Source organism: Salmo salar, chromosome 18 (assembly GCF_965601325.2).
Source record: "Salmo salar chromosome 18, fSalSal1, whole genome shotgun sequence".
In the NCBI taxonomy this organism is placed as follows: Eukaryota; Metazoa; Chordata; class Actinopteri; order Salmoniformes; family Salmonidae; genus Salmo; species Salmo salar.
In genome coordinates this window covers 81,093,545-81,120,623 of record NC_138308.1, presented here as the reverse complement: position 1 = coordinate 81,120,623, position 27,079 = coordinate 81,093,545, and the positions used below count along the sequence as shown (strand labels likewise).

The following is a 27,079-nucleotide window of genomic DNA, read 5'->3' as shown; positions in this document are numbered from 1 at the left end:
CTAACTGTGCATGTAACTGTGCACGCTGTTTATGCTCTCACATCACAGGCTAAGACTGCTCATCTGACTTCAGCGAGGTTGCTACAATATCAGAATGTTCTTTTAACCATGTCTCATGTGACCCTAAAAAGGTGCACTGTGCTCAATCGAAGACGAAGAAACCCACAACTGCACAGCTCTGGTGGAGCTTGTATCTAAACCAAGGTCAGATTTGACTGATGTCCCTTCGCAGAACGCTGATTTGGAAATCTTTGTAGATGGCTCCGCTCAGAGGTCTGAGAACATGCTGTAACAACAGTGGCAACCACACTTGAAAGTGCTAAATTGCCATCACATCTCTCAGCGCAGGCTGCATTACTTTTTGCACTCACAAGAGCTTGTATACTGGTGAAAGATAAGTTAGTTACTATCTACACTGATAACCGGTATGCATTTGGGGTAGTGAATGATTTTGGTACATTGTGGAAACAGCGTGGGTTCCTCACGTCCTCTGGGAAAACTATTTCTCGCTCGAAACTTGTTGATAACCTATTTAAAGCTATTCTTTATGTAAATGTTTGGCTCATACTAACTATTTTGATCCCGTCTCCAAGGGCAACACAATGGCTGATTTGGCAGCCAAAGCAGCAGCTCTGTCTGCTGATTCTCCTGTGTTGCAGATGGTTTCACTTCCTATTATGAATCTCTTCTCCCCCGCTGACATTTCAGACTTGCAATCCTCTGTAGGTCCTGCCGAGTTGAGGAAGTGGAAGAGACTGTGTAAAAAAAGACAGTGTGCAGAAACTGTGGATGGGCCCGGCTGGGCTACCAACTCTGCCACATTCTTTTTTTCCCTGCCTTGCTAATTTGGCACATGGCCAGTACCATGTGTCAAAGGGGGAGTGGTCGATTTTGTAAATAATGAAACTTTTTGTTTACCTGGTAAAGTAACGTTAGACGGAAAGACAGAGGTAGAGCATAGTAAAGATTGTAGAGGGAAATTGTTTGGAAAGTTTAAGGGGAAGAGAAATGTATTGGGTGATGGTGATTAAGAGGGTTTCTGAGTTAAAGTAAACAGATATGTAGTTAGTGAAAGTAACAAAGAAAGTGGGAAAGAAAGGAAATGGGAAGTAAGAATTCATATTTTTAGGATGGTGAAACTCATGGCAGAAACTGGCTTCCCCCAGTCACGGTAACGCCACTCGCATTGATGTACATGAGGGGGCGGGCACACAGAACTACTGGGCTGGCCCCCCATTAGATTTTGATGGGTAGACCTATAAGAATGCTAAATACCCCTTTCCCACAGAACAAGCTGACTCTGATGGGCTGCGATGACGATATGGTAAGTTACTGTACTGCTCTAAACATTGTTCTCCTGTTACTTGGGGAGCATTTCTAATTTCTGTTTCTTATTTCTGTATTTTCCTCAACAATGTATTATTCTGTATGATTAAACATGTGCAAGTATGTTTTGAGGAAAAAAGGTTGTAAACTCAGTTTCCTAACGGAGGAATCTTACATGGAAATAAGGTACTCGACATTGAAGGGGTGTCACGTCCTGACCATAGTAAGATGTTATTTTCTATGGTAGAGTAGGTCAGGGCGTGACAGGGGGTGTTTTGTGTTTTTCTATGTTTTCTATTTCTATGTTTAGTTCTAGTTTTATATTTCTATGTTGTTGTTTTTTGGGATGATCTCCAATTAGAGGCAGCTGGTCCTCGTTGTCTCTAATTGGAGATCATATTTAAGTAGGGTTTTTTTTTCCACTTGTGTTTGTGGGTAGTTATTTTCTGTTTAGTTAACTGTTGGCTGTTCGGGTGTTATTTTGTCTTTAGTATTCTGAGTTTAATAAATATTCATTATGAGCACTAAACATGCTGCGCTTTGGTCCCCTCTCTATGACAGACATTACAAGGGGTTTGATTCCCTATTTTTATATACTCTGCAACAAATGTTAGTAAGATTTGCCATGCTACTGTTCATAATTTTTCCTGAAAGGAACATAGTCCCTTGAGAGGGGAATGTGTGTGTGTGGGGGGGGGAATTAGTATTAGCATTACTTTAAATGATAGGTATGTACAATCCTGTTACTCAGGTTGTGTAAGATGCTGTTGTCACCTAACTCTGTCTCCAAATCCACCACGGCTGTGCCCATCTCGTGTTCTTACCCCGACCCCTGTAAGTCTGAAACTTGCATGTTCGGAAAGAGGTATTTCTGTTCCGAACAACTCTCTTCTTATCCTCTATTCTAAGAATAAACAGTTCTTAGTACGAGAACACAGAAGACAATCAGTTGGTTCGACACAGTGAGACAGTTGTGGTGGATGAAGAAAATGTAACAAGGTAGGCTATAAAAGGCAAGCCCCAACTCAGAATCAGATGGCTCTCGCTCTATTCGCTTTGGTGTGTATTGTGACCAGCCCCCTAATCGATAAGTTATTTGAATAAAGTTAATATCCTGATTGGTGATTAACCTGGTCTCTCCTCATTATTGCTTAAAATATCCACTACACACCGCAAACAGATAAAAGGTTAAGTTAGGCTTCCAAGTTTCAACATGTAATTTCATCTGTTAGGTCATGCCAGATCAGTGCTTACGAAGGAGATAACGAAACAAAGAGGAAGCCTCTTTAGACTATTGAGATGTTCCCCAAATCTGTCCCAGCGGTCACTTCTGCTTCACCCCATCCACAAGTTTCCACCCCCCTGCTTCCTCCTCCTCCCTACCAGCCTCCCCATTAGCACTACGAGTCACGGGACACAATGACAGCATGGTGGACTCTGATGGATCTGTCTCCAGTCATCAACTGGTCCCTCTCCCGGAGCCTCTGCTTCTCCCTGATCTGTGCCAGGACTTTCAGGCTCTCCTCCCCAGTCATCCAGCACTCCATGTCCTGCTTGAGGTGGTAACGTGTGTCTCCGAACCACTTGGTGAGAACCTTCCACAAGAGCCAGTCTGCTTCTGTCTCAGGATCTCCAACTGGGCCATGGTCTTGTTCTTGGCCACAGGCCCATTTTGAAAGCTTGTTCTTCTCCGTGGGTTGTTTATGAATGTTGTGATCCCCACCTCTTTCCGCTCCTCCTTCAGTTTGTCCTTTGAGGAATTCCTGCTGTTCTTTTTGCATCTCTTAACTCCAGCTCTGGTCTTGTGTTTTCTTCTTCTTCTGTACTTCAGGTGGTTCTTTCTCTACTTCCTTCCCCTCCAAGCTTGACCTAATCTGGTGGGTGGTGTTAGCAGGGTTGTCATGGTTACCGTTGCAGCTCCTGCTTATGATGTCGACATCATCTGCCTGGGAGACCCTTTTCTTCTTCGGTGGTGGTCTGTCCATGCAGTCACGTTGTGGTGGTGCTGGTTGTGTCAGATGCTGAATGAGCTGTGTTTGTGATGAAAGGAGGCCATTGGGCTGTGATTGGCCGTTCTCCTCTGGGTCGGCCTTGACCCAGTGGAAAGCGCGAGCAAAAAGCGTCGGTTACAGAACCACTTGCAGATGTACTTCATGTGGAGCCTGGTGAGGGCCTGCAGACGATGGAGCTCCTCCTTCGAAGTCTTCTTGTTATGATCAAAGCGCCGCCAAATATCTAAATGAGAGACCTGATAGAGCATGTGGGGTTTGACATTGTTTTCATGGGTTTGTTTCGGTTTTCTAGGTCTTACCTTGTGGCTGTGGGGGGCGCCACTGAGCGCGGAGGAAGTGGAGGGCTTTGGGGCCCTGTAAGAAAAGAGACGGGTGAATGTTCCCTCCTGTTACTCCCGTCATCCTCCTTACTGAGGCACCTCCAATACCTTCTCCTTCTCCTCTTTCTCCTTTTTGTCTTTCCCCTTCTCCTGCATCTGGTTTGGTCCGCACATCTCACTGCGTGCCTCGCAGATCTCCTCTGTATCCCAGCTGATCCCGTAGTGCAGCCGCTGGACCATGAACCACACCCTGACCTAACATAAAGATATAAAGATATTTCATTTGTTGTTTTCAACAAAATGTGCTTTGTGTTATTAAAGCTTGTCAATTAAACTAATTACAGGACATCACATACAAAAGCATACAGAATATATAGAGGAGTGGTTGCCCTGATACATGGCTGCTGACCCCTAATGGCTTCTGGAAAAAGCTGCTAATGGAAAGATGCTGAGCAAGGACCACGCGTTGGTAGTTTGCCCACGCTATCTCGAAGTCAACTAGGAGTGAATGCCCTACTCGCTTCCCACAGCAGGCCCTGAGGGAGGGAAGGGATCTGGGCCAGGGATGGAGGTCGGGTATGGTGGTGTTGGTATTGGGGCGGCAGGTAGCCTAGTTAGAGCGTTGGACTAGTAACCGAAAGGTTACAAGATCGAATCCCTGAGCTGACAAGGTAAAAATCTGCCGTTCTGCCCCTGAACAAGGCAGTTAACCCACTGTTCCTAGGCTGTCATTGAAAATAAGAATTTGTTCTTAACTGACTTGCCTAGTTAAATAACGGTAAAATAAAAAATAAATAAATTGGGGTGGCTGATCTGTATGTTAGGGCTGGAGCTAACTCGGTTTTCTTCTCTGTGAGCTTAGCTCCAACAGCTGGATCTAGATGCTTGTTCATCTCTCTGCTGCCTGTTTTCTTCTGGTCACCACCGAACTCCTACTATGAAGAATATAGAATGTAATATAGGCTACTGCCGGATGTACAATACACAATGAAGGTGTTATTAGGGGTTCAGGAGTGAAGCTGGTGAAACCCTATTGTATTTGTTCTGGTTCATTAATATTATTATACCGGTTCCGCCAATTTACTGAAATAATCCAAATTCCTGTGAGATAATAAGGCCTGGGAGGATGCAAACGTGCATGATGGTAAAGGGCCAAACTTAACCATACTTATTAACCATACTTGGCCACACTTAACCATACTTTACAGGCTATCTAGACTCATATCCCTGAACGTGTGGGCCAAATTTTATCAGTCTGAGTCAAACAGATCAAGAGATATACAAATGTGCCGTTATAGCGCCACCGTGTGGTCGATATTAAGGTGCTTGCATATGTTTAGTCTTGACAGTGTTTGCAAAATGTGTACCAAGCGTTGTTACAATACAAATATTTGTGACTGATTATAGTGATTTATGTACGAGACCACATGAGTGTTTATTGGTCAATAGCGTCCATGTTGTTTTTGGTACAAGCCTGGAAAATATTGTGTTGAGAGACCTTTGTCCATAGATGCCACGTATTACGTTTTTTGCAGTTTGGTCATTTGGTTCAAGTAGTGTTGTAAAAAAAAAAAAAATCTAAATTGCGAAAGATCCATTATGGCGGACTTTGTGGTTCCTTGAGGCAAATTTTTTCTTTGCCATATATACCCATATACAGAATTTCAGAACTCTAGCTCAAACGAGGTGAGGGGCGTGAGCTTTCAAGTTTGCATTTTCAATCGCTTGATATAGCGCCACCATGTGGACAATTGGCATGCCATTGTATGAGAGGGTGTGGCCCATGGCCCTTTACCATCATGCACGTTTGCATCCTCCTAGACCTCATCTCACAGAATTTGCATTATTTCAGCAAATAGGCGAAACCGGTATAATAATATTAATGAACCAGAACTAATAGAACAAACACTCCTCTATATATTCTGTATGTTGTTTGTTGTACTTGATGTCCTGTAATTAGTTTCATTGACAAGCTTTAATAACAAAAAGCACATTTTGGTGAAAACAACCAATGGAATATTTTCTTGTCTTTATGTTAGGTCAGGGTGTGGTTCATGGTCCAGCGGCTGCACTACAGGATCAGCTGGGATACAGAGGAGATCTGTGAGGCATGCAGCGAGATGTGCGGACCAAACCAGACGCAGGAGAAGGAGAAAGACAAAAAGGAGAAAGAGGAGAAGGAGAAGGTATTGGCGGTGCCTTGCCTCAGTAAGGAGTTTATTTTCTTGCAGGGCCCCAAAGCCCTCCACTTCCTCTGCGCTCAGTGGCGCCCCCCACAGCCATAGGGCAAAACCTAGAAACCCAAGACAAAGCCCATGAAAACTGGTAGGGAGGAGGAGGGAGCAGGTGCGTGGAAACTTTTGTGAATGGGGGGAAGCAGAAGTGACCACTGGGACAGACTTGGGGTACATCTCAATAGTGTAAAGAGGCATACTCTCCTTGTTTTGTTCTCTCCTTCGCGAGCACTGATCTGGCATGACCTAACAGGCGCAATTGAATGTTGAAACTTGAAAGCCTATCTTAACCTTTTAGCTGTTTGCGGTGACGATGGAAAAGGAAGCCATGAGTATTGAGACTCTCCCCTGCTATAATGTTACTGGAGAGGCCTGGAGGGTGCTGAAAATGGACTGTTAGGCTACATGTTAGGAGTTGTCACAAATAAGACAGCATTTTGTTGTATGTTACAAGCTGTTGATTATGTTTATGATGAAGTTCTACAGTCTGCTATAATTTTAGCACTACTAACTTCCTGTTCACATAGTTCTTAATTCAAATGTCAATTCATGTTTCAAGCTCTGTCACAGGTTTGTGCTTGGAAGTTTTGATGTTCCTTGTTTGATATGTTCAGCGTGTAAAGAATTGGGGAAACTACCAGACCAGTGACAGCATATGTCCATGAGTGCGTTCCAATAATCTCTCCTTCCTCCTGAAGCGTTCGCTACTCCCCACAAAATGAAAAGCATTGGATTGATGTAGTTGGAGTGCCAGTCATTTTCTTTCAAATCCATGAAGGGAAGTGAACAACTGCCCACTTCGGGAGAAAGATTATTGGGATGCAACCGTTGTTTAAACAGAATGGATCAAATCCAATCATATTTTATTGGTCACATACACATATTTAGCAGATGTTATTGCGGGTGTTGCGAAATGCTTGCGTTTTTAGCTCCAACAGTGCAGTAGTATCTAACAATTCACAACAATAGACAAATCTAAAAGTAAAAGAATGGAATTAAGAAATATATAAATATTAGGACGAGCAATATTGGAGTGGCATTGATTAAAATACATTAGAATAGAATAGAGTATATACATATGAAATTAGTAAAGCAGTATGTAAACATTATTAAAGTGACCAGTGATTCCATGTCTATGTATATAGGGCAGCAGCCTCTAAGGTGCAGGGTTGAGTAACCGGTTGGTACCAGTTTAATATTTGATAATGTTGTTGGTAATGTTACTCAGTATATTCACTATCTGACCTCATACACTGCTTATGCAGTCTATTTCCTTGTCTTTTGGAAGATCTTGTGTGGTCTTGTCATGAATAAGAAAGTAATGAACTAATCTATAGCCTAATTAAAGGTACAGTAACTAAAGGCTCATGTTAAATCGTATTGGTTCCTCAAGTGCTGGTCAGGTTTTCTCATACCCTTTTATGAATGAACAGACTGTTTCTCCTTGTTCTGCAAGTGGGTGTCTCTGACAGTGGACTGAGTGGATGTAGCAACTGAAAGCATTTATTAAACACAAGATGAGACCTTGATTAGAAACTACGAAGAAAGTGAAAAATAATGCATACTCAGTTTTTTTAATGAATTGCTTGCATTTGTGGACGTCGTGGTACATTCTCAGAATTGTTAGCGAAAGATAAGTCCTATTTTAGAACTAACCTTATAAAAAATCTAAACAATGTGTAATTATCCTCCTGTTTGATCACAACTCACAACCTTGCATAACTCAATCATAAACATACACTCAAGTTAGGAATGATTTGGTCATTAGAGAGCGGTCGGTCCCAGTACTGCCTTAGTTCCAGTACTCTGCGGCCTCCACCCTCTGAGGCTGCCAGAACTCTGCTCCCTCGATTATCCGCTTGATCAGATTGGCTGAGGTGATCAACATGTGACCTGCCATCTGGAGGAGGGTGGAGGCCATGCGGAGGACCTCTCTGAGGGAGAGAGAGAGAGAGAGAGAGAGAAGGGAGAGAGAGAGTGAGAGACGGTAAGTGGGAGAGAGAGAGTAAGTGAGAGAGAGAGTGACAGGAAGTGGGAAAGAGAGAGAGATTGTCACCTCAAACAGGTATCAGGTTAAGATAGGCTTTCAAGTTTCAACATGTAATTTCACAGCAGCAAGATTTGTGACCTGTTACCACAAGAAAAGGGCAACCAGCGAAAAACAAACATATTTATGTTTATTTATTTTCCCTTTTATATATTCTTTTGAAACTTTTGTGACTGCAATGTTTACTGTTAATTTTTTTATTGTTCATTTCACTTTTGTTTATTATTTATTTCACTTGCTTTGGCAATGTAAACATGTTTCCCGTGCCAATAAAGCCCTTAAATTGAATTGGGGTAGGCCGTCATTGTAAATAATAATTTGTTCTTAACTGTCTTGCCTGGTTAAATAAAGGTTAAACAAAAAATTCAGAGGGAAGGGAGAGAGAGAGTGAGAGACAGGAAGCAGGAGAGCGAGAGAGAGAGAGGGAGTGAGTGCGAGAGACAGTGACGGGAAGTAGGAGAGAGAGAGAGAGAGAGAGAGAGAGAGAGAGAGAGAGAGGGTAGAATTACCATTGTTACAGATACAGTGCATTCGGAAAGTATTCAGACCACTTCTCTTTTTCCACATTTTGTTACATTACAGCCTTATTCTAAAATGGATTGAATAGTTTTCCCCCTCATCAATCTACATACAATACCCCATAATGACAAAGCATTAACCGTTTTATTTTTATTTTAGCTAATTTATCAAATTAAACTGAAATATCACATTTACTTAAGTATTCAGACCCTTTACTCAGTACTTTGTTGAAGCACCTTTGCCAGCAATTACAGCCTCAAGTCTTCTTGGGTATGACGCTACAAGCTTGGCACACCTATATTTGGGGAGTTTCTCCCATTCTTCTCTGCAGATCCTCTCAAGCTCTGTCAGGTTGGATGGGGAGTGTCGCTGCACAGCTATTTTCAGGTCTTTCCAGAGATGTTCGATTGGGTTCAAGTCTGGGCTCTAGCTGGGCCACTCAAGGACATTCAGAGACTTGTCCCGAAGCCACTCCTGCGTTGTCTTGGCTGTGTGCTTAGAGTTGTTGTCCTGTTGGAAGGTGAACCTTTGCCCCAGTCTAAGGTCCTGAGCACTCTGGAGCAGATTTTCATCAAGGATCTCTCTGTACTTTTCTCCGTTCATCTTTTCTCCCAGTCCCAGTCCCTGCCACTGACAAACATACCCACAGCATGATGCTGCCACCACCATTATTCACTGTAGGGATGGTGCCAGGTTTCCCTCAGATGTGATGCTTGGCATTCAGGCCAAAGAGTTCAATATTGGTTTCATCACACCAGAGTATCTTGTTTCTCATCTGAGAGTCCTTTAGGTGCCTTTTGGCAAACTCTCCCCCGATTGCTCAGTTTGGCTGGGCGGCCAGCTCTAGGAAGAGTCTTGGTCGTTCCAAACTTCTGCCATTTGAGAATGATGGAGGCCACTGAGTTCTTGGGGACCTTAAATGCTGCAGAAATGTTTTGGTACGCTTTCCCCAGATCTGTTCGTCGACACAGTCCTGTCTCTGAGCTCTACGGACAATTCCTTCGACCTCATGGCTTGGTTCTTTCTCTGACATGCATATAGACAGGTGTTTGCCTTTCCAAATCATGTCCAATCAATTGAATTTACCACAGGTGCTCCAATCAAGTTGTAGAAACATCTCAAGGATGATCAATGGAAACAGGATGCACCTTTGAGTCTCTTAGCAAAGGTCCTGAATACTTATGTAAATAAGGTATTTCTGTTTTTTTATTTTTAATGAATTTGCTAAAATTTCAAAACGTTTTTTACTTTGTCGTTATGGGGTATTGTGTGTAGATTAATGAGGATTTTTTTTTATCAATTTCAGAATAAGGCTGTAACGTAACAAAATGTGTACAAAGTCAAGGGGTCTGAATATTTTCCAAATGCAACGGTACATCCCAGCAGGCTGGAGACGTCCTCCCATCCCCTTCCTCTCCACTTACCTGAGGACTTTTTTGGGCCCCAGACATTGGAAGTCAGCGCTGACGGAGTACCGGCCTGAGAAGGTGCCCTTCACGTTCAGGGAGCCAAACACGTCCTTGGGGTTCTGCCGGTACAGGTCAAAGGTCACGCGGGCTATGTCTTTTCCTGTCCGTGGCTGGTTAGGGTCCTGGGCTTTGGAGAGCACTGCACCCTGTGGGGTTAGAGTAAGATATGGGGCGAGATGAGAGACAGCGACATGGTCGGTGTCACCATGTAACCGTACCAGGAAAAACTCTGGGCATTTAATATTTTCCTGATCAGGGCCCATATCCACATAGCGACTCAGAGTAGAAGTGCTGATCCAGGATGAGCTTTGCGTTTCAGATCAGAATGAATAACATTATATGGACAGATCCTAGATCAGCACTACTACTCTGAGATGCTTTGTGGATACGGGCTCAGGTCATGTGATAGGCCTAGAGGAAAAACTCAGGGCCCTACTCATCTCACTTGGCAGCTGACATGGGTGTATATACCTGCACATACTGTCCAATCACTAACACAGGTCAGACGAAACAAATTCTCATGTACATGTCCAGATCACGACAGAAACAGACAGTGTCAAACCTACCGGAGGAGGTTTCCATGTCTGTCCAGGTTCCAGGGCCATGAGGACGGTGTTGTCGGGCAGATACATCAGGAAGTCTTCAGAGTCCACCACTGTCCCGTCCTCCTCACACACTAGCACCACAGCCAGACTGGACAGGCACAGCATCAGGGCCTGACACACCTGGGGAAGCAGCACAGAGAGACATGTTCAGAGGACAGACAGACACAGTGTGGGTATTTTGTAGGCACAATTACATTCTCCTTTGGCATTCACTCCGTGGTTCTTTGTAGCTCAGTTGGTAGAGCATGGCACGTGTAACGCCTGGGTAGTGGGTTTGATTCCTGGGACCACCCATAGGTAAAATAAGTGCATGCATGACTGTAAGTCGCTTTGGATAAAAGTGTCTGCTAAATGGCATCTATTATTGTCCCAGATCTGGCCTTGCTTGGGTCGTCACTAGTTACCACAGACATAAAGTCATAAACGCCCCCCAATTTCTTAAATTTCTCTTCTTAAAATTGTATTTGAAACCTAACCCTTACCTGAACCCTAACCTTAACCACACTGCTAACCTTATGCCTAACCCTAACCTTAAATTAAGACCAAAAAGCTACTTTTTGTTTTCATACATTTTTACGATATAGTCCATTTTGACTTTGTGGCTGTGGTAACTAGGGAAAACCCCTTATAATTAGAGCCCAGAGCTTTTACTGGTAAAGTCAGATGGTCCGGAAAAATTCCTGGCCTTACTTATAATAACCCCTTTTCATTTAGCTTTTTTTCATTTTTTTTCATTTTCATCATGTCTTTCTCTCTCTCACCCTCTCTCTCAGCTCCTCCAGGGTAGCTGCTGTGACGCCCCTCCTGGTGCCCCTGTCATAGGAACACACCCTGAATGGTCTCTGGGGGGCCGGGGCCAACGACCACACCCGCCTGGTCACAGACCTGTGGAGGAAAAGGAGGAAGAAGATGTTCACAAGGCCAAATACTGCCAGCTTGAGGTAGAATTTGCCAAACCTGGTCTGATCTGTTTATGCTCTCTAACCAATGCCTACAGTCATTGTCATTTGTCACGCTAACAGATCTAAACCAAGCTAGAAGTTGCCCTGTTCTTGGATCAGTTTACCCCACACACCAGTCTTAACCTGAACCATGAAGAGGATGTACAACCTGACCCTGTATCAGTGGTTTGGGACAACTTCTACCTATTCCCTAGTCCATAGATAACACATTTGTACTGCACATAATTTAATTTGGCCTAGGAAAGCTACCATAATATTATAGTGCAGAACAGATACACTGATACAACTGTATCTCTATGTTTAGATGTTAACTAGATATGATGCTATGTTTTTCTAAGGTGTCCTGTAATATTTACTAGTGCTGCTGAGGTATAGTATCTCGTGGACAGACTATGTCATTGAGGATCTGACTAAATTGCGCAAGATTTGAGTTCTGGGTTAACCGAGATTAGCTGAGGTACAATGTGCTTTAAGGGCCGCGGTGTGGGCTGAGAGGGATACAAAAAGAGATTGAGACTGATTGGAAGACAGAGACAGATCAATCCTAGCTTCATCTGGTGGAGACAGTGTCTGTTTGACAACAGAGGGTGGAAACAAGTCTAGAAAACCATTACTATTCTAACTGCCAGTCCAACTTCAATTAAAGCACACAATTATATATATTTCTTAGTGGTTTGTTGCCATTGTGCCTTCTTGACAAATCTCTTGGCTCTCAACAGCGTACACCTTTACAAGTACAGTGATACAGTATTATTAGAGAACTCAGATATAGAACAATTGATTGAAAGATGTACACAAAATGTGTGGGGGACACAGCTATTAGGAAGTAAGTGTACTTGCTTTATTAATGATGCTGTTGACTCCATATCCCACTCCCTTTCTTTCCTTCTCTCTCTTCTTTACCTCCTGTTTTTCCTTGTGTTGTTGTGGTAGCGTTGGTGCTATGTCGACTCTGATTCTGAATGTGTCTGACCCAGCTAATTCTTTAGGACAGACTTTGCCCTGATGAATCAGATACAGACACATAGGGCAAAGTTCTCTGTGCGTGTGTGAGAGAGAGCGAGTGAGAACTGAAATGAGACAGACAGACAGACAGACAGACAGACAGACAGACAGACAGACAGACAGACAGACAGACAGACAGACAGACAGACAGACAGACAGACAGAATAACACTGGCCTATATCATTGACTGCGCCATGGCATTCAATCTACAGTTGGAACATTTTTTACATGATATCAGCACAGACTTTTGTTTTAACTTATCAGTGAAGTTATTAAGGTAATCATGAAGATTATACCACAGAACAATGAGACAGATATTTCACTGGATGTATAAATATGAAGCCTCCGCTTGGAGTTTCCAGTCACTAGCAAATATGGTAGTGAGAGGAAGCTCACTGGCGGGCAGTGGGAGAAGATGGAACGAGATGGATTTTGGCCTACATTCTACAAATGTTCTCATCAATGAAACATTTGATCTCAATACTGTTTTCTGTTCCCAAAACTAGAATCTGTTATGAAGAGAGTGGACTACGTTTTGTAGACTTTAGCCTATGCCAAAGTTTTTAAAAATTGCGTTGTTTAGGAGAGCAAAGTAGGCGTTCCCTAACGGAAATATGCAGATATTGGCTAGAACGGGCCAATAGGATCTCGCTAGCTCGTGTTTGGCTCTGCCCACCTCCTTGCTTGTTCTGCCCACTATGACTCATCTGTTCCCATTGGAAACAACAGACTGTGGTCTGTCTTGGTTTAGTTATAAAATCTTTGATTATATATTCATTCAGACGTCACATCCAGCAAGTAGAGAAGGCGGGGAAAATGTGGTTTTGGAGAAAGAGATGGCGGAAGCTGATGTGGATTTTGAATCAAGGAGTAGCGTACAGTGCTGAGAATGTTCCTTCTTATCTTGTAGCACTATGGGTTATTAATGAGGAGAAGCGGATAGGATTACCAATCTTGAATAATCCATTTGAGATATCCAAACTGGTGGAGAAAGTGCTGGGTAAATTGAAGGCTGTGAGAATTACGAGAGGCTGGCTTGTTTAGATTTCTTGTATTTCTGAGGATCAGAAGGAACGTGTGTTGCGTCTTACCCGAATTGAGAAGTTTGACGTGTCGTGTGTTTGACGTATCTTCGGAACACCGCACCGCTAAGGGGGTAATACCTGGCGTCACGTGGGAAGTCTGTTACGGAGAGGAAAAATATTCCTGGAGTGATTGACGCACGTCGGATGAAGTGTGTGTGTGTGTGTGTGTGTGTGTGGTGTGTGTGTGTGTGTGAGAGAGGGGTGGGGTCAAGTCTCTGTATTTTTGTTTTTTGATATGGAGTCTCCCTACTCAAGTGCAGTTGTGGTATATAAACTACAGGGCCGAGCATTTACCCCAAGACCAATGCAGTGTGATCACTGTAAAGCTTTTGAACATGTTTCAATCAAGTGTTTGTAGAAGGGAGAAGCTGAGATATGGAACAATTTTAAAAGTGATGAAAATGTAACATGTTGCAATTGTGGTGGGAACCATAAAGCTTCTTTGGAATGCCTGACCAGGGTAGAAGAGAATTTGGCCAAAGTCCGGGTTTCCCAAAGCATTTCATATGCAGCGGCTGTTTAGTGTTCAAATGGTACTCCTAAAGAGTCCATGGTGTCATGGTGGTGGATAGGCCTTTGCTGCAGGGGTTGCCTTTCACCAGCAGGACCCATATGTTAAGAAGGTGGACTGTGTGGCCTTCATAGCTATGGTGATTAATGGCACTACCAAGGTGGAGAGGAAATTCCAGAAAATAGATATCATTGTGGATGCGGCAGAGCGGTTCCCGGGACTGAACTGAAAGACTTCTCGGCGGAGGAGTTGCATGGAGTATTGTCACCAGCCATATCACCCTCTCGGGTCCTAGAGCCTGAGAAGGGAAACATTTAGATTTGAAGGAAGGAAGTGTGTTTAAGGGCTCTATTTCACTTTATTAGAGGAACAGGACTAATGAGGAGAATTTCATGTAGTTAGGCCATGACTGGTCGCACACTCCAGTACAGTAGGTGGCGATGTATGCACCTTAAGTTGGATGCGATCTGCCAACCCAATCCTGAAGAAGAGAAGGCGGGCGAACCCAGCGTGCTTTTAATCCTAACGTTAATAAACTCTTATGATCAAAGTCAGTGTAATATATACAGAATAGCAACCTCGAGAGTTGCATCTTTTCTGTTTGTATTGCTAGATAAGCACTTATTGTAGCCTTGTCGTTAACTTATCCAGCAATCTCAGAAGAAACGCTTTGTTAGCCTAGCTAGCTACAAAGTTGTCTACAAAGTTGGCTTGGGAAGTGAGCTAAAGCTAGCTAGCCATTCTAAGTATAAAAATCGACCTCAATTCGGACGGGACAATATGGCAACTAAGAAGTCATCTGAAATGGGTAATTACTTTAGTCTATTTGGTTTCCAACAGTTTTCTCTTTGCATTTACAGCTCGTGAGCTAACACTAGGAGAAGCAATCATTAACTGCAAAGAAACAGTAGGTAGCTATTGCGGGTTAGCCAGCCCAAAACAAACAAGCTGATGGTTGCCCCTAGCTAGCTATATCAGTACAGTAGTCTCCTAAAACAATACGGCTAGTCACAGTGTTAGTAAAAGCAAAGTGCCATTGACAGTTTACTTAGTTTTACAGCCAGTCAATACATTCTGGTGTCTTTACCAACCATTATATAATTATAAGGGCTTGTAGAAAATGGTTGCTTACAACTACTTGAATTTGAAGTAAAGTAGGAAGATGAATTACACCCTAACCATCTTAAATGGATAGTTTACAAAAATTACATATTGGTTCCTTCCCCTTTAAAACAGCACTGTTACCATGGTTACTCCATGGATTTTCAGTATGAGGGAATCCACCGTAAAAAAGACGCAATAGTCTCTAAAAGCCAGAATGTTGAATAAAATGATATTTCCACTTACTTTACCGGTTGTACATGTTGGTGCTTTTGGCGGTAGGAGGTGGAGATGGGGTATCCACAGGAAAGTGTTTACTTGACTTTTTGCGGTGCCGATAGGTTCTGTCGCTTGTATTTTCAATCTCTTGATGCATTGCACGTGATGCACAATATGTAAACAATAGTCGATATTAGAGGTCGACCGATTATGATTTTTCAACGCTGATGCCGATTTATTGGAGGACCAAAAAAAGCCGATGCCGATTTTTATATTTATATATATATATATATATATATATATATATATATATATATATTTGTAATAATGACAATTACAACAATATTGAATGAACAATGAACACTTATTTTAACTTAATATAATACATCAATAAAATGTATTTAGTCTCAAATAAATAATGAAATGCGTTAAATTTGGTTTAAATAATCCAAAAGTAAAGTGTTGGAAAAGAAAGTAAAAGTGCAATATGTGCCATGTAAGAAAGCTAACGTTTAAGTTCCTTGCTCAGAACATGAGAACATATGAAAGCTGGTGGTTTCTTTTAACATGAGTCTTCAATATTCCCAGGTAAGAAGTTTTAGGTTGTAGTTATTATAGGACTATTTCTCTCTATACCATTTCATATACCTTTGACTATTGGATGTTCTAATAGTTACTTTAGTATTGCCCACCTAATCTTGGGCGTTGATAGGCTTGAAGTCATAAACAGCGCAATGCTTGAAGCATTGCAAAGAGCTGCTGGCAAACGCAGTAAAGTGCTGTTTGAATTAATGCTTACGAGCCTGCTGCTGCCTACCACCGCACAGTCCGACTTCTCTATCAAATCACAGACTTAATTATAATATAATAACATACAGAAATATGAGCCTTAGGTCATTAATATGGTCAAATCCGGAAACTCATTTACAAAACAAAACGTTTATTCTTTCAGTGAAATACGGAACCGTTCCGTATTTTATCTAACGGGTGGTATCCATAAGTCTAAATATTGCTGTACATTGCACAACCTTCAATGTTATGTCATAATTACGTAAAAATCTGGCAAATTAGTTCACAACGAGCCAGGCGGCCCAAGCTGTTGCATATACCCTGACTCTGCGTGCAATGAACGCAAGAGAAGTGACACAATTTTCCTAGTTTAATATTGCCTGCTAACATGAATTTCTTTTAACTAAATATGCAGGTTTAAAAAAATATATACTTCTGTGTATTGATTTTAAGAAAGGCGTTGATGTTTATGGTTAGGTACACATTGGTGCATCGACAGTGCTTTTTTTCACGAATGCGCTTGTTAAATCACCCGTTTGGCGAAGTATGCTGTGATTCAATGATCAATTAACAGGCACCGCATCGATTATATGCAATGCAGGACAAGCTAGATAAACTAGTAATATCATCAACCATGTGTAGTTAACTAGTGATTATGTTAAGATTGATAGTTTTTTATAAGATACGTTTAATGCTAGCTAGCACCTTACCTTGGCTCCTTGCTGCACTCGCATAACAGGTAGTCAGCCTGCCACGCAGTCTCCTCGTGGAGTGCACTGTAATCGGCCATGATCGGTGTCCAAAAATGCAGATTACCAATTGTTATGAAAACTTGAAATCGGCCCTAATTAATCGGGCCATTCCGCTTAATCGGTCGACCTCTAGTTGATATGTCACCAAACCTAGTCGACTGAAGCACGTTTCCTCGCAATCAGCTGGAAGTGTTTGCCATTCGGTATGTGGTTCGGTTAGGCTTGGCCATATTGTGCAAGTGTTTGTCAATTGCTTCAGTATTGAAAACAAAAACCGGAAATAAAAACTGATATACAGACCAGTGTACTGAAGGTCAGGTTGATGATACTTCCCTGTGGATATGTTCTATCAGATTACCTCTGGCATAGGGACAAAATTGGCAGACAATAGGTAAAGTAAGTGGAATTTAAGTTTGTTCAACATTCTGACTTGTAATGGGACTGTTTGGAATTGCTGAGCCTACATGATAGAGATGAGTGTAACTATTTCACACTCGGATTGTAAAAGAGGATATCGATGGACAATGTCTGGCACTGTTTCCACATGCTAACGTTATAGCATTTGTGTTACAAATCTCATTCAAGTCATGGGACCAATATTAGCTTTTTTTTTTTGTGCATCATGTCCAAATCATCCAAAATTATCTGAAATTGATTCTGAATCTCAACAAAGTCACTTATATGATTTAAACACGACGCTCGAAAAAGGCTAACACCCAGTCACTCTTCTAGTACTGAGCGATTAACCGAAATGTCAGTTATTTTTTGTTTTTTAAACAACTAATTGACTGATTTCGGTTCAATTATTAGAATAGTTTTTTCTTTTTCTGTGAGCTCAATGTGCACATTGCAGTTTCTGTAGAGATAAATCAGATCAAGCCTGAACTGTGCGATTTAGTAGGGAGTTGTAGTTTCCAACAGGCCAATATTCTACATAATTACCACGTTTTCTGCATTAAATGAACTACAATGACAATCCCTTGCACGCCTACTCCGGTATGTTTCTCTTTTATGCCTGCTACGTTAGGTTAGTGTGGGGCAGACAAGGAGAGAGAAGAGACAGAAGAATGTGCGATCGAGAGGGATAGAGAGCAGTTGCTTCGAGGTGTCTTTACCTGGAAATACATGATCTAGGTGATTGATAGTTATAAAGGTATGCCTTATTTACTTTGAAGAACTACTCAAATAGGGATTTGTCAGACAGCATAGGCAGCAGCTCAATAGAGATGATGACTTGGAATTAAATAAAGTCTGCAAATAAAACCAATGTAATATACACAACAACTGAAATATGAATGTGAATAAGTGATAGGCAGTAATGGGATGTCACTTCCGTCATGGGACTTTTAATTTAAAGATTATTTTATCAAAGCGAACCGACCTCAAAAGGCACTATTCGCTCAGCGTTACTCTCCTCTCTCTCTCCCCTCAGACATCTTCCTTTCCTTCTCTTCCCTACGCCTCCTGGCCCCTCCCATCCGGCTGGTCTCTGCTGCCATGTGGAAGGTGATGAAGCAACGCGATGTGATGCATTATGGGACGCTGGAGGAGTTTGTGACATCCTGCTGTGAGACTGTCCCTGGCCTGCTCACTTCTAGACACCAGGCCAAGCTGGCTCTGGGGCTGAGATCACGGGTGTGTGTGTGTGTGGAGGATGATATTGTTGACCCATGGCCATAAGTCTTTGTGTTGTAGTAAAAATAGGTTGCATTCATTTGGCACCAAATGATTGAAAACCTGAACTTGTCCGATAAGAAAATCTCAATTTAGTTTTCTGTTGCTATGTTGCGACTTAATGAATATTACCCTATATGTGCTTCCACGGTCAGACTGTTCAGTCCTTAATTATCATGTCTCTGGTCATTTGTAGCTGATCTTAGAGCTGTGCAATGGCTCAGACCCACCAGATCCAGCGGTTATTCTTCCCCAGCTGGAAAGGATCCGTGCCCCCACCACGTCCTCTGCCCTGGTGAGTGACAGTCAGTTCTCTGTACTGCAAGACGGGTGTGGTATTTCAATGGTCTTTCATCACTTCACTGCTTTGTACCCAAGGAATGATTTTGTGAGAAATACAGTATGTTTGCTGTAAGTGATGTCTTTGCATGCCTATGTTTCAGAAAAAGGATGTGAAGATTGAAACAGCAGTGACCAACCTCCGGGACCTGGTTGAAAGCTTTCTGAAAGACCCCACAGAGAGAGAACTATTCTACAAGGTCAGACTGTGGCTTTGTTTTGTTTGACTCAGCAGCTTTTCGGGGCAACAGGAGGGCTGCCCTGTCGAATCCCGGGTCCGACCGAAAATATCAGTCAGGAAGTGAGCTGGCCAACCGGAGGGTTGCTAGTATCAAATCCTAGATTGCATTGTCTACTGTTGTGCCCTTGAGCAAGGCACTTAACTCCCACAACAACAGCTCCCCGGGCACCCAGTGTGGCAGCCCCCCACACCTCTCCCCCCAAAACACCGTATGTGTGTCTTTTTAGAGGGGTTGGGTTAAAACAGGGAGTAACATTTTGGTTGGACCTTGTGTGCAATTGAACAATAAAGTTATCTTAATTATAGACCATTCACTGTAGCCTAATACGACCATCCTGGACTCGCAAGCTTACATTCTGTTTTGCTATGGTCGTGCAAGGCTACATCCACTGAGGAACTCAAATTCTCTGTCCCCCTCTCGTCTACCCCTTACAGGTGGAGTTTCCGTCAGAGTATGGGCCTCAGTTTGACCAGGAGCTGGAGAAACTGCTGTGGGAGTTCTTGCTCAGACTGGACCAGCTTCTCCCAGTGCCCAACCTGGCTCAGACGGTGTCGTGGCTCACTGCTGCCCCTCCTGTCCTGGAGGAGTGTGCGCAGGCTGCCTCCCAACCCCAGCTCCTGAGGACCCTGCTCCAGCACCAGATCTGCCTGGGACACCTGGATTCTGCAGGTGGGTCTACATAGGGCGCGTTCCAGGCCGACTACATTGCAGTCGCCAGCCAGATTTCACAACGCCTGGGATAGATGTTTAACATATCGGCTAACCTCATCTCTTTTGTTACCTCCTATCAGCTTCTCTCCCTCCGTGTATGGGCGACTACCTCCTCTCATCACTGTCTCTTCCTCCCTCTGGAAGAGTGCAGCAAAGCGTCCAATCAAGATCTAAGCCTGCCTCGGTTTCCACCCCAAGCCCTCTGTCTTTAACCCCATTAACTGATTACAGACAGACAAACTTGTCATCGTCTGTCGCACCTGTGATTGGCGGGATTTGTAACGAAGACCTTCCAGTCATGGCTTCAGCCAATAAGAGGGCAAGAACTTTCCAGGAAGATGTTAATATCCAATCGGTTTCAAGAGATGTGGAGGAGGACGCTGAGTCAACGGAGAGGTCAAAATATACATGGGTCAAAAGCAGAGAAGAGGAATCCGAAGAGGACGAGGAGATCATGGTCATGAGAAGAGGAAGGAAGAGGAATGTGAGAGACAGAGGGAGTAAAAGAGTGCTCAGGAGTGGGCGTGGGGGGGGGTTTGTTAGAGATGAAGAGGAGGATATGACGAGCGGTAGAGATGGAGAGACTGAGAGAGACCTTCTTAGGGACCGTTTGGTCCAGTTGGGGATCGCAAACCTCAAGGTTCCGGAAGACCATCGCCTCTATTCTTACATCACATCCTGTCTGCTCAACAAACCCATGGTGCTCATCCCCCGACTGACTTCAACAGACATCACTGCTCTTATGAGGTCACAACCTCCTTCCTGCAGCAACGGGACACCAACAGCAGGGGAAGGGAGCTCTCCATGGGGACAGAACAAAAGGCCAAAGTTGCTGGTGATAACGGCATGTCGGCTTCCTTCGACCCGGCAACGGAAGTTGAGTGACAGGTCATTGACCCTAGATATGGAGCTTCCAGCATCAGCTGACAAAGAGTAAGAGAAATACAGGTGCTGATTTAAACAACCAAGGATACTTTCCTATTCTAGCATGGTTTCCAGATCTGGCTGTGCTTTCTATAGTAAAATGATGTTCATTCATCGTTCCATATGTTCATCATCCCATACATGTAAGTGGCATGATGGCAAACAACTGTGTAATTGTTTAAAGTAGCAACAGATCGAGCAATCAGGCTAGTCAAATACCCACTAGTACTACAGTTTTAAATTTTTTTATTGCTTTTATGCTATTTTCACAAGTATGTTGTGACTTTTCAAAAGGCTTAGTACAAAACTCCAAACTGGTAACACTTGTAACGCAGAAAGTCTCATATTCAAAACGTCATTCTACGTTCATTTTGAAGACAACTTTCACCACACAACCATTAAAGGTGCCACACCTTGAATCTCTCCCCTATGTGGAAGCTAGGTGAATTGTAACAGTACTTGGCAGCGTTCAAAACACTGAAATTGAGCAAACCTTGTAGAATTTTAGCAACCAGGAAATTACAGAGTGATTTCTACATTGGCCGCTTGACCAGATTTCCACTATATAACAGCCACAAAGTCAAAACGGATTTCCCAATTTGACAACAGATGCCGCTTCGGGAGAAATCAAAAAGCGAATATCACAGCCAATCACAACACTGGCGGGTAAGTAGTACTGAGAAACACTGTCATTCCACTATTACTGCAGATATATTATGGACTTTTTCTGAAATTACAATGCCAAAATTATAAAAGATCCTATGTGTTGCACCTTTAATCCAAAATATACATTTACTGTGAAATACCTTGAACATTGCCAAAACACAACACTATGATCTCTTCTCAATTGAGTTATTGTAACTACCAGTTAATTCAATATCAAAAACTGCAAGACATATGTTTCAAAATTGACCTTTGAATGTAATATGCTACAAGTGTGATTGAAGACATCTTTCACGACCGTTGACGAAAAAAAACGGATGTATTGTTCAGATATCATTACAACATAGGTGTACCACAGCGCTAATGTCAACAAAATGCATGTTGAGCTTTACTGCCTTAAAGTAGAGGAGCGATTGTCTGCACCATTTCTCGTTTTGTTAGAAATATTAATGTGTTGAACTCCAAACTGTCTATTCAATCAACTAACATACAGCTCTGACAAACATTAATATTCCACAAGAGCAGTCAACCAGAGCTCTCTTCACTGTCCCTAAAGCTAAAACGAACTCAAGGCAATGCCCAGTAGTACTGTATATAGAGCCATGATGGCATGGAACTCCCTGCCATCTCTAATCACTCAAGCAAGCTGCAAAATTAGCTTAACATTTTTTATAAAACTGCACATTGCCTCTGACCTAAATAGCTGGTAGCATCTCCCTTCCGAGCACTTCTGGTGCTTGGGTTAAAGATAAGATGTGCCCTTGGAATTAGGATATCGGGACCTGCTTCGAGAAAGCAATTGTAAGCAAAGCCTCAGAGTAAGTACTTCAGTTTCCTCTATTACCGCATGGTTGGTATAGGGACCTGTTCTCTTTACATTTTTATATTAATAATATTGGTTTATGTATTAAATCCTGTCATATTCATCTGAATGCAGACGATACGGTTATATATGCCAATGCACTGACTTGTATCAAGCTATGATAGAGCTGCAACCTGATGTTGTTGCATTACAGAAAGCCCTTGTTGATTTAAAACTTGGGACTTAATGCGGGAAAACGAAATATGGTCTCTTAGTCACTGAAACATTTCTGGTCTACACATTCACTCTTTGGATGGCTCTATCATCAAGTGGGTTCCGCCTATAAATATCTGGGCGTCTGGATTGATAAATATCTAACGTTTAAAAACAAAAAATGTACAGATGAGCTACTTAAAGAGCTAAGATTTAAAGGGGCTTGTTTTTAGAAATGGATTGTGCCTCTCCATGAACAGCAGGAAGCATATTGTACAGTCATCTTCTCTGCCAGTTCTTGACTACGGTGACACCATTTACCAGAATGCAGCAGCCACTACTCTTAAACCATCGAATGCCGTCTACCATAGCGCCCTTCGCTTTATTACAGGTGAGGTTTTTTTTAATACAATACTCATCAATGCAACGTGTGTCAGAAGGTCGGCAGGACCTCACTAAAGTCCCGTAGATCACTTCATTACTCTTTCCTTGTTTACAAAGCTCTGCTCCACCCGCTTCTAAATGATCTCACTTCCCTGTTTAAATATGAGATACCAAACCCGTCCGCAGGGTTGGTTAATTCTTTGAGGTCCCACTTGTCTCCACAAACTTTTTTGTTGTTGAGATTTTACCAAACTTTTCTCCAAATTTCAATTCTGGTCACGGTCGGTTGTGTGAGAGCCTGGGATCGATAGGGCAGTTTAAAACTGTTGTTAAGTGAGTTTACTACGTGTACAATTGTTTTAATTGACTATTATAACTTGTTAAAATAGCCTGATGTAATGTGTTTTTTTAATTACATTTTTGTCCTCGGGGCACAATTGCAAATGAGACACTAGTCTCAATTGGGCTCCCCTGAATAAATACAAGTACTCATGTTTATGTATTTTTTTTTTCTCCATGCTCCGTATGATATGGTACTCTACTCTGCTTACTGACTAGGTGATGTGAGAATCTCTCAGCTTGTTTAAAGTACCTTGGTGCAGTGACAGAATAGCAGGGCCTGCCTGGTAGAGCATAGTATTATTGATGTATGGAATGTTAGTTAGGCTGAACTATATGAAAGTGTGTTCTTATTTCCATTTATGTAACTTTGTCCTTTGGGTGATTCCGTGTGTGACTGGGGGGCGATACTGGGGTGGAATGAAGGTGGTAATGTAAGACAAGTTGGTGAGGTGGAAACCATTAAGTTGAAACTTTAGCGGGAGGAGCGAGGAAACTCCACTCTATTCAAGGTTTCTGCGTTCACCTCTGTTAACTGACCACGGTGGCTGAGGTGAAAGCCTCCGCGGGAGCCAAGGACCTTAGGTGTAACTCCCATCTGGTTCAGTTTATATGAGCAGGAGCCATGCGGCTCCAACTGATTCACAGGGATCTTGTTAATTTCATGAGCAGGTTCAAGGCCTAGCACAATACCTCAGATAACCCTTCATGGGCGGTGGACTGTAACACGTTACACTGTACCTCAGATAACCCTTCATGGGCGGTGGACTGTAACACGTTACACTGTACCTCAGATAACCCTTCATGGGCGGTGGACTGTAACACGTTACACTGTACCTCAGATAACCCTTCATGGGCGGTGGACTGTAACACGTTACACTGTACCTCAGATAACCCTTCATGGGCGGTGGACTGTAACACGTTACACTGTACCTCAGATAACCCTTCATGGGCGGTGGACTGTAACACGTTACACTGTACCTCAGATAACCCTTCATGGGCGGTGGACTGTAACACGTTACACTGTACCTCAGATAACCCTTCATGGGCGGTGGACTGTAACAAGGCTCAAGGAATGTAGCTCATTATGAGCAGGGGTGAAGGAAGCGAAGTGAAGCCTGTATGTCTGATTAGTTTAGTTAATTTTATTTTATGAGCTGAATGGGGGTGAAGGACATTAGGTGAAGCCCTGTATGATAAAAGTTCTATTCATTCTATGAACTGACGTAAGTGTAACTGTCTTGGATATTTATGAAAGTTGCATTTTACCTCATGGTAACTAACAAAAGGCCTACAAGTTTAAGAGATTACATGTTACCGTAAGAAACCCATTGCGGGTGGTAACTGTAAAAAGTCCATACCCCAGGATACCCATTACAAGCGGTCCTATAGGAAACAAGGTAGCTTTATTCACGTCAGGGACATTTAGCAAAAAAGTATCAGCCTCTTTGCAACGCACCTTTTATTGTATTTTTGTTTTCGTGTGTTGCACTTGCATTCAGTAGCATCTGAATCACATGATTATGAAAGTGTATTTTAAATGTATGTAATTCTGTCCTTGTGATGCACTTGTCTGTTAATGTTCTGTATCTTGTTTTGTGTGGACCCCAGGAAGAGTAGCTGCTGCTTTAGTAGTAGCTAATGGGGATCTGAATAAAGTACCCCAAAAAATACTACTGTAATCAAATGGAAGAAACAATGTTTAGCAGGCCACTAGTTTGCATCAAGCCTGTCTTGAATTTTGGTCATACTTTAGGTTCTCATTGACATCACAGTAATGTCCTTATTGTTCATGCACCTGGGGATAAACCTTTTGGCACGGCGAATCCAAGCCTGACATTCTGTAGGTCTGGATTAATGTCATTGCATATCTCATCCATGGCCTGAAGGAGGGTGGCATGCTCATGGGGATGTGTTCCTAATGTGTACAAAACATTAGAAACACCTGCTATTTTCATGACCGGCTTACCAGGTGAAGCTTTGATCCCTTATTGATGTCAATTCAATCAGTGTGGATGAAGGGGAGGAGGCAGGTTAAAGAAGCCTTGAGACAATCGAGCCATGGATTGTGTGTGTGTGACATTCAGAAAAGATGTAGGTGCTTTTGAACAGGGTATGGTAGTAGGTGCCAGGTGCACCGGTTTGTGTCAAGAACTGCAACGCTACTGGGTTTTTCACACTCAACAGTTTTCTATGTGTATCAGGAATGCTTTTGACACATTGTAGTCCATGCCCTGACAAATTGAAGCTGTTCTGAGGGCAATAAGGGGTGCAATTCAATATTAGGAAGGTGTTCCTAATGTTTTGTACACTCTAAGTTTCTACTTCACAAACATACCTTTTCATTATGTAGTTCTCAATCTGTAGTAGACAAACCTGTAGGTTTACCAAACGGTTAAGTGATTATCAATTAAGAGCAGTCGGATTAAGTAAGAGTAAAATGTATTTTAACATAACAGAATCATATTAAAATTAGTGTGAACATTGCATTGTGAAAGGCAATCACTTTATATAAACCTGTATTGCAATGTGGGACATGTATTTCTAGCTGAAACAGTGTTTGGTAAAATAGTGACCTATGATTGTGTTGTACTTAGTCAATTGAAAATGTGCTTAGCGTTTTGAAACTGCCGTTTTGATGATCTGTTGAGGTTTGTACTAAGTTGTGACCACCTACTTGTGAAAATTGCACCGAAGCGACTGAAAAAAAAACAAATCTAAAAATGCATAGTGCCATAACATTGATATTGTAAATGTCCAGTATTAACAGAAATGTAGAACTTTTACTCATCGCTGTTTACACCTCCAGGAACTGTGCATTGATCATTTCTGCATGCATGTACTCACAATTCTATGTTTAAGTGAGTACGTTATCGTTGCCCAGCTATTACCGTGTTATTCCAAGCCTTACGTGTCCCCATCTCGTTTCCATCTAGAAATGTTAACTTCTCCAGTAACCGGTGACACGGAGGATGTCATTTGATAGAGGATGAAGCGACAGAGAATTTCAAAGGCAGTGTAAGTAGAGCCTTGGGAAGCAACTTTTATTATTAACCTTGTTTGCCCTCGTGCATCTATAGTTCCTGAAACCCCTGCAGTCTGTGCTCTGTCTCCCCCAGGTGTTTGTGAAGCCTTCCTACAGGTCCAAGCACAACACCTAAGTGCCCGACACTCAGGGAGTTCTTTAAGCCCGGCATGGCCCGACGCCACCTGCCGTCTCACGGCAACGGACACAGATGACGCTCAATAATTCACAGGTCTATGGCAAAATCATTTCTAGCCTGGTCCCAGCTGTTTGTGCCGTCATGCCAATTTATATGGTCTGTTTGCTAGACACGGCAAAATCATTTCACCATCCACGTAAGAAAATATTTAATAGTGACTGACCAGCATAGTTTACATTTTCTTTGTATCTGAATCACTTTGGAATAAGCATTTTTTTTAAAAACCTGGGTGACTTTTATTGTGAAGTCAGAAGGATTGACCTGTCACCAAAACTTCCCTACCTGTGTCCTGTAATACTAGTTCAATTGGCCAACACGTTTTCTTTTAGGGGTGATAGAAATATGTTGACACATTGATAACTGAGGCAACAACTTGCACAAATTAGTTGGAGAAAAGAGTTTTGCTAATTAGTTTGGCTATTATCTATAATTAGAGTTCAATTGTCCCTTTCTAATAACTAGATGCAGGATCTTCAAACAGCAAATAATGAATCAAAGGGAAATTGATGCATCTGCCAAATAATGTAGTTATTTTTCACACATCCAATGTCTTAGTGTGAAGAACTACAATGTAGTTGTGTATAGTATAATAAATGTTGTATTCACTA

The 27,079-nt window shown here is 42.4% G+C and overlaps 2 protein-coding genes and 1 long non-coding RNA gene across 8 annotated transcripts; 2 read left to right on the top strand and 1 right to left on the bottom strand.

The window, feature by feature from the left end:
• Positions 1 to 853: 853 nt before the first annotated feature.
• LOC145861769 (uncharacterized) lies at positions 854 to 8,227 on the top strand. Its single transcript, XR_014381417.1, has 2 exons — positions 854 to 1,324; positions 5,698 to 8,227. It is a non-coding gene; the product is annotated as an uncharacterized LOC145861769 (long non-coding RNA).
• LOC106577798 (cell death inducing DFFA like effector b) lies at positions 7,448 to 12,501 on the bottom strand. The gene is made up of 5 exons (XM_014156153.3): positions 12,335 to 12,501; positions 11,294 to 11,417; positions 10,494 to 10,652; positions 9,883 to 10,073; positions 7,448 to 7,826 (listed from the first exon to the last, which is right to left on the bottom strand). The coding sequence occupies exons 1-5, from the start codon at positions 12,358 to 12,360 to the stop codon at positions 7,685 to 7,687; spliced, it is 642 nt and encodes a 213-aa protein (XP_014011628.1). The 5' UTR covers positions 12,361 to 12,501; the 3' UTR covers positions 7,448 to 7,684.
• Positions 11,304 to 27,079, top strand: LOC106577797 (uncharacterized). Of its 6 annotated transcripts, XM_014156149.3 has the most exons (9): positions 14,387 to 14,903; positions 17,984 to 18,109; positions 18,389 to 18,591; positions 18,827 to 18,925; positions 19,074 to 19,169; positions 19,646 to 19,880; positions 20,003 to 20,855; positions 26,184 to 26,265; positions 26,346 to 27,079. In XM_014156149.3, the coding sequence occupies exons 3-8, from the start codon at positions 18,454 to 18,456 to the stop codon at positions 26,209 to 26,211; spliced, it is 1,449 nt and encodes a 482-aa protein (XP_014011624.2). In that variant the 5' UTR covers positions 14,387 to 14,903; positions 17,984 to 18,109; positions 18,389 to 18,453; the 3' UTR covers positions 26,212 to 26,265; positions 26,346 to 27,079. The 6 variants fall into 6 exon arrangements, with proteins under 6 accessions (XP_045557370.1, XP_014011624.2, XP_014011622.2 ...); XM_045701414.2 differs by lacking the exons at positions 14,387 to 14,903; positions 17,984 to 18,109 and adding an exon at positions 11,304 to 11,473; XM_014156147.3 differs by lacking the exon at positions 17,984 to 18,109 and having other exon boundaries at positions 26,367 to 27,079.

Excerpts from the sequence above, each read along its gene's own strand:
- LOC106577798 (XM_014156153.3), bottom strand. The coding sequence starts at position 12,360 with ATGGAGTCAACAGCATCATTAATAAA. Across the intron at positions 11,418-12,334 it reads TCAACAGCATCATTAATAAA|GTCTGTGACCAGGCGGGTGT; the intron begins GCAAGTACACTT and ends TTTCCTCCACAG. Across the intron at positions 7,827-9,882 it reads GGGCCCAAAAAAGTCCTCAG|AGAGGTCCTCCGCATGGCCT; the intron begins GTAAGTGGAGAG and ends TCTCTCCCTCAG.
- LOC106577797 (XM_014156147.3), top strand. The coding sequence starts at position 14,876 with ATGGCAACTAAGAAGTCATCTGAAATGG. Across the intron at positions 18,592-18,826 it reads CTCTGGGGCTGAGATCACGG|CTGATCTTAGAGCTGTGCAA; the intron begins GTGTGTGTGTGT and ends GGTCATTTGTAG. Across the intron at positions 20,856-26,183 it reads CCAGCATCAGCTGACAAAGA|AAATGTTAACTTCTCCAGTA; the intron begins GTAAGAGAAATA and ends GTTTCCATCTAG.